Source organism: Gobio gobio, assembly GCF_949357685.1.
Source record: "Gobio gobio genome assembly, chromosome: 14".
Lineage (NCBI taxonomy): Eukaryota > Metazoa > Chordata > Actinopteri > Cypriniformes > Gobionidae > Gobio > Gobio gobio.
In genome coordinates this window covers 53,616,075-53,629,211 of record NC_137107.1, presented here as the reverse complement: position 1 = coordinate 53,629,211, position 13,137 = coordinate 53,616,075, and the positions used below count along the sequence as shown (strand labels likewise).

At 44.4% G+C, this 13,137-nt stretch overlaps 2 protein-coding genes across 2 annotated transcripts in view; one reads left to right on the top strand and one right to left on the bottom strand.

The window, feature by feature from the left end:
- Positions 1-6,126, top strand: part of nop14 (NOP14 nucleolar protein homolog (yeast)) — a 45,402-nt gene extending 39,276 nt beyond the window's left edge. Inside the window, exons 17-18 of the mRNA XM_079835741.1 lie at positions 1-110; positions 3,086-6,126. The exon at positions 1-110 is cut by the window's left edge and continues 46 nt beyond it. Coding sequence (XP_079691867.1) covers positions 1-110; positions 3,086-3,182 — 207 coding nt within the window. The 3' untranslated portion in view covers positions 3,183-6,126. The remainder of the gene's footprint in view (positions 111-3,085) is intronic.
- Positions 6,127-6,347: 221 nt separating this feature from the next.
- LOC307137140 (vimentin) lies at positions 6,348-11,014 on the bottom strand (the record flags this gene model as incomplete). The annotated part of the gene is made up of 3 exons (XM_079834622.1): positions 6,348-6,412; positions 8,034-8,714; positions 10,549-11,014. 3 exons carry the CDS (start codon positions 11,012-11,014, stop codon positions 6,348-6,350), a joined length of 1,212 nt encoding a protein of 403 aa, XP_079690748.1.
- Between the last annotated feature and the right edge of the window lie 2,123 nt (positions 11,015-13,137).

The following is a 13,137-nucleotide window of genomic DNA, read 5'->3' as shown; positions in this document are numbered from 1 at the left end:
AGCGAGCGCCTCAAGCACAAGTACAAGCGTGAGTTTAAGGGAGCGCTGAGGGAGATCCGGAAGGACACGCGATTCCTGGCTCGGGAGAAACTGGGCGACATCATGAGCAGGTGAGTGTGGCATCTGGGTCATGTGACTGAACTCTGCCCGTCTCTGATGGGTCATGTGACTGAACTCTGCCCGTCTCTGATGGGTCATGTGACTGAACTCTGCCCGTCTCTGATGGGTCATGTGACTGAACTCTGCCCATCTCTGATGGGTCATGTGACTGAACTCTGCCCGTCTCTGATGGGTCATGTGACTGAACTCTGCCCGTCTCTGATGGGTCATGTGACTGAACTCTGCCCGTCTCTGATGGGTCATGTGACTGAACTCTGCCCGTCTCTGATGGGTCATGTGACTGAACTCTGCCCGTCTCTGATGGGTCATGTGACTGAACTCTGTGCCCGTCTCTGATGGGTCATGTGACTGAACTCTGTGCCCGTCTCTGATGGGTCATGTGACTGAACTCTGCCCATCTCTGATGGGTCATGTGACTGAACTCTGTGCCCGTCTCTGATGGGTCATGTGACTGAACTCTGTGCCCGTCTCTGATGGGTCATGTGACTGAACTCTGTGCCCGTCTCTGATGGGTCATGTGACTGAACTCTGCCCATCTCTGATGGGTCATGTGACTGAACTCTGTGCCCGTCTCTGATGGGTCATGTGACTGAACTCTGCCCGTCTCTGATGGGTCATGTGACTGAACTCTGTGCCCGTCTCTGATGGGTCATGTGACTGAACTCTGCCCGTCTCTGATGGGTCATGTGACTGAACTCTGCCCGTCTCTGATGGGTCATGTGACTGAACTCTGCCCGTCTCTGATGGGTCATGTGACTGAACTCTGCCCGTCTCTGATGGGTCATGTGACTGAACTCTGCCCGTCTCTGATGGGTCATGTGACTGAACTCTGTGCCCGTCTCTGATGGGTCATGTGACTGAACTCTGTGCCCGTCTCTGATGGGTCATGTGACTGAACTCTGCCCGTCTCTGATGGGTCATGTGACTGAACTCTGCCCGTCTCTGATGGGTCATGTGACTGAACTCTGTGCCCGTCTCTGATGGGTCATGTGACTGAACTCTGTGCCCGTCTCTGATGGGTCATGTGACTGAACTCTGCCCGTCTCTGATGGGTCATGTGACTGAACTCTGCCCGTCTCTGATGGGTCATGTGACTGAACTCTGTGCCCGTCTCTGATGGATCATGTGACTGAACTCTGCCCGTCTCTGATGGGTCATGTGACTGAACTCTGCCCGTCTCTGATGGGTCATGTGACTGAACTCTGCCCGTCTCTGATGGGTCATGTGACTGAACTCTGTGCCCGTGTCTGATGGGTCATGTGACTGAACTCTGTGCCCGTCTCTGATGGGTCATGTGACTGAACTCTGTGCCCGTCTCTGATGGGTCATGTGACTGAACTCTGTGCCCGTCTCTGATGGGTCATGTGACTGAACTCTGCCCGTCTCTGATGGGTCATGTGACTGAACTCTGCCCGTCTCTGATGGGTCATGTGACTGAACTCTGCCCGTCTCTGATGGGTCATGTGACTGAACTCTGCCCGTCTCTGATGGGTCATGTGACTGAACTCTGCCCGTCTCTGATGGGTCATGTGACTGAACTCTGCCCGTCTCTGATGGGTCATGTGACTGAACTCTGCCCGTCTCTGATGGGTCATGTGACTGAACTCTGCCCGTCTCTGATGGGTCATGTGACTGAACTCTGTGCCCGTCTCTGATGGGTCATGTGACTGAACTCTGTGCCCGTCTCTGATGGGTCATGTGACTGAACTCTGCCCGTCTCTGATGGGTCATGTGACTGAACTCTGTGCCCGTCTCTGATGGGTCATGTGACTGAACTCTGTGCCCGTCTCTGATGGGTCATGTGACTGAACTCTGCCCGTCTCTGATGGGTCATGTGACTGAACTCTGCCCGTCTCTGATGGGTCATGTGACTGAACTCTGCCCGTCTCTGATGGGTCATGTGACTGAACTCTGCCCGTCTCTGATGGGTCATGTGACTGAACTCTGCCCGTCTCTGATGGGTCATGTGACTGAACTCTGTGCCCGTCTCTGATGGGTCATGTGACTGAACTCTGTGCCCGTCTCTGATGGGTCATGTGACTGAACTCTGCCCGTCTCTGATGGGTCATGTGACTGAACTCTGCCCGTCTCTGATGGGTCATGTGACTGAACTCTGTGCCCGTCTCTGATGGGTCATGTGACTGAACTCTGCCCGTCTCTGATGGGTCATGTGACTGAACTCTGTGCCCGTCTCTGATGGGTCATGTGACTGAACTCTGCCCGTCTCTGATGGGTCATGTGACTGAACTCTGTGCCCGTCTCTGATGGGTCATGTGACTGAACTCTGTGCCCGTCTCTGATGGGTCATGTGACTGAACTCTGTGCCCGTCTCTGATGGGTCATGTGACTGAACTCTGTGCCCGTCTCTGATGGGTCATGTGACTGAACTCTGTGCCCGTCTCTGATGGGTCATGTGACTGAACTCTGTGCCCGTCTCTGATGGGTCATGTGACTGAACTCTGTGCCCGTCTCTGATGGGTCATGTGACTGAACTCTGCCCGTCTCTGATGGGTCATGTGACTGAACTCTGCCCGTCTCTGATGGGTCATGTGACTGAACTCTGCCCGTCTCTGATGGGTCATGTGACTGAACTCTGCCCGTCTCTGATGGGTCATGTGACTAAACTCTGTGCCCGTCTCTGATGGGTCATGTGACTGAACTCTGCCCGTCTCTGATGGGTCATGTGACTGAACTCTGCCCGTCTCTGATGGGTCATGTGACTGAACTCTGCCCGTCTCTGATGGGTCATGTGACTGAACTCTGCCCGTCTCTGATGGGTCATGTGACTGAACTCTGCCCGTCTCTGATGGGTCATGTGACTGAACTCTGCCCGTCTCTGATGGGTCATGTGACTGAACTCTGCCCGTCTCTGATGGGTCATGTGACTGAACTCTGTGCCCGTCTCTGATGGGTCATGTGACTGAACTCTGTGCCCGTCTCTGATGGTGTTGTGTTTGTGTGTCAGGGATGCGGAGAGGAAGAGGAAGGTGAAGGAGCTCTTCGGCAGTCTGGCCAATCAGGAGGGAGAATGGAAGGCCCTCAAGAGGAAGAAGAGGAAGTGATGTCACTCATGCGCTCTTCATCTGTTTGAGTACTCGATGATGGAGGTTTTGTACGTGACATTATGAGAAATAAAAGCAAACTCTGAGACTTTCTTTCTGTGGGATAATCCAGTTTGCTCATTTTTTAACGGTCTGTGTGCTGGTTTATTGCTTTTTTTCCCTGACATATTTTAGTAATCATCATTCAAAAGTGTAAACACTCAAAAATAATCCTGCGAAAACTGTTTTGAATTTGGACTTTGCATTATCATGGAAACGCTACTTTTAAAACGTTTAGCGGCTCAATTTGTGTGGTCTCAACAAAACCGTTCGACGTATGGCTTTGATTTTATTGCAAGTTTCCTAGTCGGAAATTCCCTGAGCGGTCTCAAGTCATATTACCTACTGGGAAACTGGGAATTTTGATCCACGAGTTTCCGAGTTGGATGTGCCATAAACCGTAATCATGGCAGAGGAGAACGATTGCTGCTGTGTGTTCTTGTGGTGTTCTGTCGGAAATGTCCCACTTCCCACTTCCTAAATCATGATTACGAATTTGGAACAAAACTTGGTTCGACATATGCCTCTGATTTTATACTAAGTTTCCTAGTCAGAAATTCACAAGTTGGAGTTTCCTAGTCGGAATTTCCTATTTGGAGTTTCCTTGCCTGAAATTGAACCTGAACAGTGAAGTCGTATTTACTACTGGGAAATTGAGAATTTTTATCCTTGAGTTTCCGAGTTGGATGTGCTATAAACTGTAAACATGGCGGAGAGGAGAAGGATTGCTCCTTTGTATTCTTGCTCTTCCTAAGTCATGATTACGAGATCTTTCAGTTCAATATTTTTGTAACAAGTGCTATTTCTGAGTTTTAAGCAAATACAACTTGAGCATTCGTGTCCAATTTCTAACTAGGGAACTCAGACTAGGAATTTCTGACTAGAAAACTCCAACTAGGAATTTCTGAGTAGGTAACTGACTAGGAAATTACGACTAAACTCCAACTAGGGAATTTCTGACTAGAAAACTCCAACTAGGAATTTCTGAGCAGGTAACTGACTAGGAATTTATGACTAGAAAATCCAACTAGGAATTTGAGTAGGTAACTTCAACTAGGAATTTCTGACTTGAAAGCTCCAACTAGGAATTTCTGAGTAGGTAACTCCAACTAGGAATTTCTGAGTAGGTAACTCCAACCAGGAATTTCTGAGTAGGTAACTCCAACTAGGAATTTCTGAGTAGGTAACTCCAACTAGGAATTTCTGAGTAGGTAACTCCAACCAGGAATTGCTGAGTAGGTAACTCTGACTAGGAATTTCTGAGCAGGTAACTTCAACTAGGAATTTCTGAGCAGGTAACTCTGACTAGGAATTTATGACTAGGAAATCCAACTAGGAATTTCTGAGCAGGTAACTCTGACTAGGAATTTATGACTAGGAAATCCAACTAGGAATTTCTGAGTAGGTAACTCCAACTAGGAATTTCTGAGCAGGTAACTCCAACTAGGAATTTCTGAGCAGGTAACTTCAACTAGGAATTTCTGAGCAGGTAACTTTGACTAGGAATTTATGACTAGGAAATCCAACTAGGAATTTCTGAGCAGGTAACTCCAACTAGGAATTTCTGACTAGAAAACTCCAACTAGGAATTTCTGAGCAGGTAACTTCAACTAGGAATTTCTGAGCAGGTAACTTTGACTAGGAATTTATGACTAGGAAATCCAACTAGGAATTTCTGAGCAGGTAACTTCAACTAGGAATTTCTGAGCAGGTAACTCTGACTAGGAATTTATGACTAGGAAATCCAACTAGGAATTTCTGAGTAGGTAACTCCAACTAGGAATTTCTGAGCAGGTAACTCTGACTAGGAATTTATGACTAGGAAATCCAACTAGGAATTTCTGAGCAGGTAACTCCAACTAGGAATTTCTGAGTAGAAAACTCCAACTAGGAATTTATGACTAGGAAATCCAACTAGGAATTTCTGAGCAGGTAACTCTGACTAGGAATTTATGACTAGGAAATCCAACTAGGAATTTCTGAGCAGGTAACTCTGACTAGGAATTTATGACTAGGAAATCCAACTAGGAATTTCTGAGTAGGTAACTCCAACACCGAATTTCTGAGCAGGTAACTCCAACTAGGAATTTCTGAGCAGGTAACTTAAACTAGGAATTTCTGAGCAGGTAACTTTGACTAGGAATTTATGACTAGGAAATCCAACTAGGAATTTCTGAGCAGGTAACTTTGACTAGGAATTTATGACTAGGAAATCCAACTAGGAATTTCTGAGTAGGTAACTCCAACTAGGAATTTCTGACTAGAAAACTCCAACTAGGAATTTCTGAGCAGGTAACTTCAACTAGGAAATCCAACTAGGAATTTCTGAGTAGGTAACTCCAACTAGGAATTTCTGACTAGAAAACTCCAACTAGGAATTTCTGAGCAGGTAACTCAGACTAGGAATTTATGACTAGGAAATCCAACTAGGAATTTCTGAGTAGGTAACTCCAACTAGGAATTTCTGAGTAGAAAACTAATATTTATGATAATTCCAATAGCATGTGAAGGCAGCATCACTGTGTATAAAACAAAGTAGTATCATTAGTAAATATGCATGAGAGGGCGTTCATGTCCAATTTCCTAATAGAATCCAACTTGGAATTTCCGACTAGAAAGCTTAGTTTTGCAATAATTTCAATGGTGTCAGATTTTTTCAGTGTCTGGTTTTATAGCAATTTCAGCAATTTTTTTGTGGTTTAAAATATAAGTTCTATAACTGTTCTGAAGTGTTTCATTCATGCAACCTGAGGTCTGTATTCCAAAGCATTCCTGAACTACAGCCAAGGTCAGATCTATGATCAGAGTTAGCAGGTTAAATGAACTATCACTGGGGTAACTGCCTTTATACATGTCAAGGCACATTTCTTTCTGTAGTGCTTTACACAATAAACAGGTAAATGTTTGTAAAATGATTTTTTAACTCTGATGAAGCCAAAGACGACAGTGGCTAGAAACCAGCTAATGTAGAAACTCCAGGAATCAACAGAGACGGTGTGCAGTGAACTCAAGCTTTATTTAGTACTTGGTAACATTCGTTCTTTGACATTAGGCAACAGTTTACTCCGCCTCAGTGAACTCAGCTAGTTTAGCGGGACAGGTTTAGTGGGTTTGAGTCTTCAGTCCTCAGGCAACAGCTGTGTGTGTCTCCACAGTACGGGACACAGATGTGGTTCTCTCCTCCGTCACTGCTGGGGAATCAAGACACATCGGATTAAGTCAAGTCAAATTTATTTATATAGCGCTTTTAACAATGTAGATTGTTTCAAAGCAGCTTTACAGTGTTAAACAGGATTAACACACGACTGCAGTTGGCAAGAGCTTTCGAAGACCTGTGCTGCTTTCATGGACTATCAGAATGATCAAAAATAGTCGAAAATTCCTAGTTGGAGTTTCCTAGTCAGAATCTCCTAGTTGGAAATTCCTAGTTGGAGTTTCCTAGTAAGAATCTCCTAGTTGGAAATTGGACATGAAGTTGTATTTACCACTGGGAAACTCGGAGATAATTCTCAACGAATGTGATGCAAAATTGAATATCAATACATTTCCCAATAAGATTTCCCCAAGAAAGACTTGTGCTGCCTTCATGTGATATCAGAATTATCATAAATACAAGTTTCCTAGTTGGAAACTTCTAGTTGGAGTTTTCTGGTCAGAAATTGTACATGTAGGCCCTCTTGTCCAAAAGAATAGGAATCATGCAACGTTTATTCTTACGTATTATTTCTTGGGGAAATCTTATTGGGAAATGTTTTGATATTACATTTTTAATTAAAAGTAGCATGTCATTCGTTGACAACTATCTCTGAGTTTCACAGTGGTAAAAACGATTTGACATGTCTTCCAACTAGAAAACTCCTACTAGGAATTTTTGACTAGGAAACTCCAACTAGGAAATTCTAGGAGTTTCCATTAAACAAGTCTTAATATCTAGAAAACTTCAACTAGGTATTTTCGACTAGGAAACTCCAACTAGGAAAATCTAGGAAGTTTCATTAAACAAGTCTTAATATTTAGAAAACTCCAACTAGGAATTTTCGACTGGGAAATCCTAACTAGGAAACTCCAACTAGGAAATTTCTAGGAATTTTCATTAAACAAGTCTTAATATCTAGAAAACTTCAACTAGGACTTTTCAACTAGGAAACTCGTATTTACGATAAATCCGATAGCACGTTTGACTCGGCGTGAGTTGGATTCGTTCTGAACGATCTGAAAGTCTGTTGGTGTTTAACGGATTGCTAGGAAAAATGAAATCAATGTTCAAAAATCAGCAAAATCTCAAACGCTGAAACATTCTTAAATCATGATGCATTTACTTGAGAAGCGAAATGACTGAAGATATAAAGACTTGTTTAATGAAAACAAGTTTTTGCTAAAAAGAAAGAACAATATGATAATAATAACAATCTGAAAGCTTAAACACTCAAAATCGCTACTTTAAAAACTTTTAGCGGCTCAAGTTTTGTGATATCAACTTCAAATTTGGAGCAAAGCTTGCTTAGACGTATGGCTTTGATTTTATTGCAACTTCAGAGGAGTTGGGGTTTCCAAGTCAGAAATAATCTGGTTTTCCCTTTGAATTAAGACTCCATTGGCAGACATTTGTTCTTGTTTTAAACATAAACTTAATTTAAGAAGTAGATGTTTGTACTAGAAAACAAATTAATTAATTCATAATTGATCTCCTTGGACTGGATGGAAGTCTGTGTCCTGTGAAATCTATCAACTCAAATCTGCAGACTAATTCTGAATGATGATTTACAGTGTATTAATAAGTGAACCGGAGCATCCTAAAGGGAATAAACTCACCCGCCACTCCAGACAGGCCTTCGACGATGGAGATGCCGAGCCGCTTCTCCTCTCCTTCCAGCAGCTTCCTGTAGGTGGCGATCTCTGCGTCCAGCTTCAGCTTGATGTGCAGCAGCTCCTGGTAGTCGGCCATGTATTTGCCCATCTCCATCTTGGTTTCGCACAGCTGGTTCTCCAGCTGGGCGATGATGTCCTCCAGCGCGCCGGCCTTGTCCAGGTGCGCGCCCTCCATGTCCTCCAGCTGCTGCTCCAGAGCGGCGTTCCGGGCCCTCAGGCCGTCGATCTGGTTCTGCAGGTCGGTCACCTGGTTGTGGAAGGTGCTGATCTCGTCCTTCATGGTCTTCATCTGGTCCTCGTGTTTGCTGGCCTGCACCTTCAGAGTGTCGAACTTGCCCTTGTACCACTTCTCCGCCTCCTGGACGTTTCGGGCCGCCACGGCCTCGATCTCCGCCCGCATGTTGCGCAGGTAAGCGGCCAGATCGGGTCTGTCGGAGTCCAGCTCCACCGTCACCTTGGACTCCTCGATCTGCTTGAGGAGGTCGGCCACTTCCTCGTCATGGAGCTTCTTCAGGAACTCGATCTCCGCCACCAGCTGCTCGATGCGCTTCTCCAGGTCGGCCTTCTGCAGCGTGGCGTTATCCACGTCTTGACGGAACTCGCGGAGGATCATTTCAGCCTCCTCTGTGGAGTAAATTCATCAAGGTCATGAGTGAGGGCGTTATATTAACATAATGAATGTTTTATTCATGTAATGGAGGCTGTGTGAGTTCTTTTAGTAATCATCAGTCGAAAGCTTAAACACTCAAAATCGCTACTGTAAAAATTTTAGCGGCTCAATTTTTGTGATATCAACTTCAAATTTGGAGCAAAGCTTGGTTAGACGTATTGCTTTGATTTTATTGCAACTTCAGAGGAGTTGGAGCTTGTTTGGGTTTCCAAGTCAGAAATTCCTAGTTGGAGTTTCCTAGTCAAAAATTGGACCTGAACGGCCTCTCAAGTCCTATTTACTACTGGGAAACTGGGATGATTTCGGCCTCCTCTGTGGAGTCGATTCATCAAGGTCATGAGTGAGGGCGTTATATTAACATAATGAATGTTTTATTCATGCAATGGAGGCTGTGTGAGTTCAAACCGGCTCAACTCTTTTTTTCAAATTTTGACGACTTAAAATTTAGACTATTCTCTATCACATATTTTAGTAATCATCATTCGAAAGCTTAAACACTCAAAATTGCTACTTTAAAAACTTTTAGCGGCTCAATTTTTGTGATAACTTCAAATGTGGAGCAAAGCTTGCTTAGACGTATGGCTTTGATTTTATTGCAACTTCAGAGGAGTTGGAGCTTGTTGGAGTTTCCTAGTTGGACCTCTCAAGTCCTATTTACTACTGGGAAACTGGGATGATTTCAGCTTCCTCTGTGGAGTCGATTCATCAAGGTCATGAGTGAGGGCATTATATAAATAAACATAATAAATGTTTTATTCATGCAGTAGAGGCTGTATGTTAGAGTTCTGACTGGCTCAACTCTTTCAATTTTCGACTGTTTGGTCTATGAACATTTGATCTACAGAGAGAGTTGATTTTTTGTACAAAAATCGGGATAACTTTTTTTTCATACTCTTTTTCCAGTACAACTTGACAGGTCATTCATGTGAAATTTCCTACTAGAAAACTCTGATTGGAATTTACGACTAGGAAACTCTGATTGGAATTTCCGACTAGGAAACTCTGACTAGGCATTTTCAACTAGGGTCAACTGACTCAATAAACCCGTCTCCGGCGTGATGACTCCGATTGTTCGAATATTCCTATTTAATAATTGTTAAATCGATATGTCATCCTCAATAAACCCGTCTCCGGTGTGTTGCCTCCGATCTTTCGAATATTGCACTTTAATATTCGCCTCTGGCTTGGCTTGCCCAGTTGGGGACACTAAATTTTCAACTAAATATCCAAATAAATCTAATTATTAAACTAAATTAACCATATAAACTAAATTACTGATGTAAAGCCCACACTGTCACTGTATGATAATTGAAATGAACTGATGACATCAGCGTTTTCTCCAGAATGGCTATACAGCTGAATAAATTATGCTGCATTATTTTCCTGTTTAACACTGTGAAGCTGCTCTGAGACAATCTGCATTGTTAAAAGCGCTATATAAATAAAGCTGACTTGACTAGGCATTTTCAACTAGGAAACTCTGATTGGAAATTTCCGACTAAGAAACTCTGGTAATTTCCGACTAGGAAACACGCATTTACAATAATTCTGATAGCATGTGAAGTTTGACTCGTTTAGTTTGATTTGTTCGGAAGGATCTGAAAGTCTGTTAGTGTTTAATCCTCACTCGATTGTTTGATGCCCAACTAGGAGGGTTACGTTTATTTTTTCCGACGACCCCATTGACATATTTCTTTCTAATTTTAACCATATTATTTTAGAAAACAACACTATCTTAATTCAATTGGTTGTTATTTGTCCTGGAAAGCACATCATCTCCAGCCTCACCTTTGATGGCCAGCTCTTCCTCCAGCTTGAGCCTCCAGACCTCCACCTCCTCCTCGATGTAGCCTCTCTCTATGTCAGCCGCGCCCTTCTCAGCGGTCAGGGCTTCGATTAGGTCCCTCATCTCCTTAAACTTCAGTTCGTATTCGTCCCCGAGGCCAGTGGGTCCTCCCTTAAAGCGGCCCTGAAGGGACTCCAGCTCGGCCCTCAGCGTGGCGTTCCTCTGCTCCAGCGCCTGGACCTTCTCGATGTATCCGGCGAAGCGCACGTTCAGCTCCTGCATCTCCTCCTTCTCGTTGGCCTGGTGCTGATGGATCTCGGTGGCCACTTCCACCGCCTGGCCCTGGAACCCGGTCCGTCCGCGGCTGTACGAGGAGCCTCGGCATCGGGAGGGCGACGGGCTCTGGACCCTCATCCGGCTGGAGCCGCTGACGCTCAGGCTCTTCTGTGAATACGATGTACCTCTCATGTCTATTCTCGGTTTTCTCCGCTTGTGCTCTCCAAGGTTTCTCCTGGTGCCTGACTCTCGCTGGAGCTCGCCGGCGTTTATATGGAGCTGCCAAGAATCTCGCACGGGCCTTTGAAAGTCTTGCAAGGTTTTGACATGTTTTAAATGCGGATCATGACACTCTTGCCTGAGCTCGAAGGCTTGAGTTTCTCATTAGCTCACGTATGATTGTCATTTGGAGGCCGAGCGTCTCTCGCACTGCCATGCCACATAACCAGCGTGTGTGCGAGCCGCAGTATTTCTTCTCACTGTAATTTCAGGGCGGCGTGGCTCATTGTTTCCATATAACCTCATACAGATGAATTCATGTGCTTTGCAATAAACTTTAGCACTCCTTTCTGCTTGTTTCTTTCCATTTGTTTGTCAGGTGTTTGGGGAGGCAGTATTTCTGTCTTGATTTAAGAATGTTTAGATATTTGAATGTAGGAAGAGCATCATTTCTGCCAGTGTATGAATCAAAATGTTATATTTAGAAGTGCTTTGTAAGATTGTAATTGTAGAATAATTGCCATTGTCTTAAAACAAAACATTATAATTACATCTTTCACAGAAATGTTTTGTTTTATAGTTGCTTGATTTGAAACTTACACTGTAAGTTGTGAATAGACTATTGAAGAAAACACTCTTTTCTACTTCAAAATGTCAAGTTTAATTCAACGTGTTACTTGCTGTTTCGATGTAATTAATTTACACTGGGTTTTTTCCAGTGTACTGCAGATTTAGGAGTGTGTGTGTGTGTTGTGATTGTCTCATGGGAATATCATGACATTCTCGGCTCTTCACATCACAGACACTGACTGATGCTGTTAATATAGATATGTTCTGCGTCCTAAGCGATATATGCATCGCAGTTTTACGCATTCATCATCCCGTTCTGTCTCTGCGTTTACAGATTGTAGAGGTTGTTGTGTAGGCCCACTGGGGTTAAGTATTGACAGAACCGGGTAATATGGTCTCACTTCCTGGTTCTAGTAAGAACTGCGTTTTGGACCAGCTGGACTTTGTTTATTAAGCCAGCAGGGCAACCACCCAATAGAGCATTACAATAATCTAGATCTTAAGAATGCATCAATTAACTGATCAACATTTTGCATTGAAAGCATGTGCCGTAATTTAGGGATATTTTTAAGATGGAAAAATAACACAATAAAAAACTGTTGATGATTCTGGCCCCTGACGCTGACTAACCTCTGACACTGACTAACCTCTGACACTGACTAACCTCTGACACTGACTAACCTCTGACACTGACTAACCTCTGTCACTGACTAACCCCTGTCACTGACTAACCTCTGTCACTGACTAACCTCTGTCACTGACTAACCTCTGTCACTGACTAACCCCTGACACTGACTAACCCCTGACACTGACTAACCCCTGACACTGACTAACCTCTGTCACTGACTAACCTCTGTCACTGACTAACCCCTGTCACTGACTAACCTCTGTCACTGACTAACCTCTGTCACTGACTAACCCCTGTCACTGACTAACCTCTGTCACTGACTAACCTCTGTCACTGACTAACCCCTGTCACTGACTAACCTCTGTCACTGACTAACCCCTGACACTGACTAACCCCTGACACTGACTAACCTCTGTCACTGACTAACCTCTGTCACTGACTAACCCCTGTCACTGACTAACCTCTGTCACTGACTAACCTCTGTCACTGACTAACCTCTGACACTGACTAACCCCTGACACTGACTAACCCCTGTCTAACCAATGACTAACCACTGACTAACCCCTGACACTGACTAACCCCTGTCTAACCAATGACTAACCACTGACTAACCCCTGTCACAGACTAACCCCTGACACAGACTAACCTCTGTCACAGACTAACCCCTGACACTTAGTCAGCGACAGAGGTTAGTCAGTGTCAGAGGTTAGTCAGTGACAGAGGTTAGTCAGCGACAGAGGTTAGTCAGCGACAGGGGTTAGTCAGTGACAGAGGTTAGTCACTGACACTTAGGTCTAACCCTGACCTGACCTGACCTGACACTGACTTACCCCTGACACTGACTTACCCCTGACACTGACTAACCCCTGACACTGACTAACCCCTGACACTGACTAAC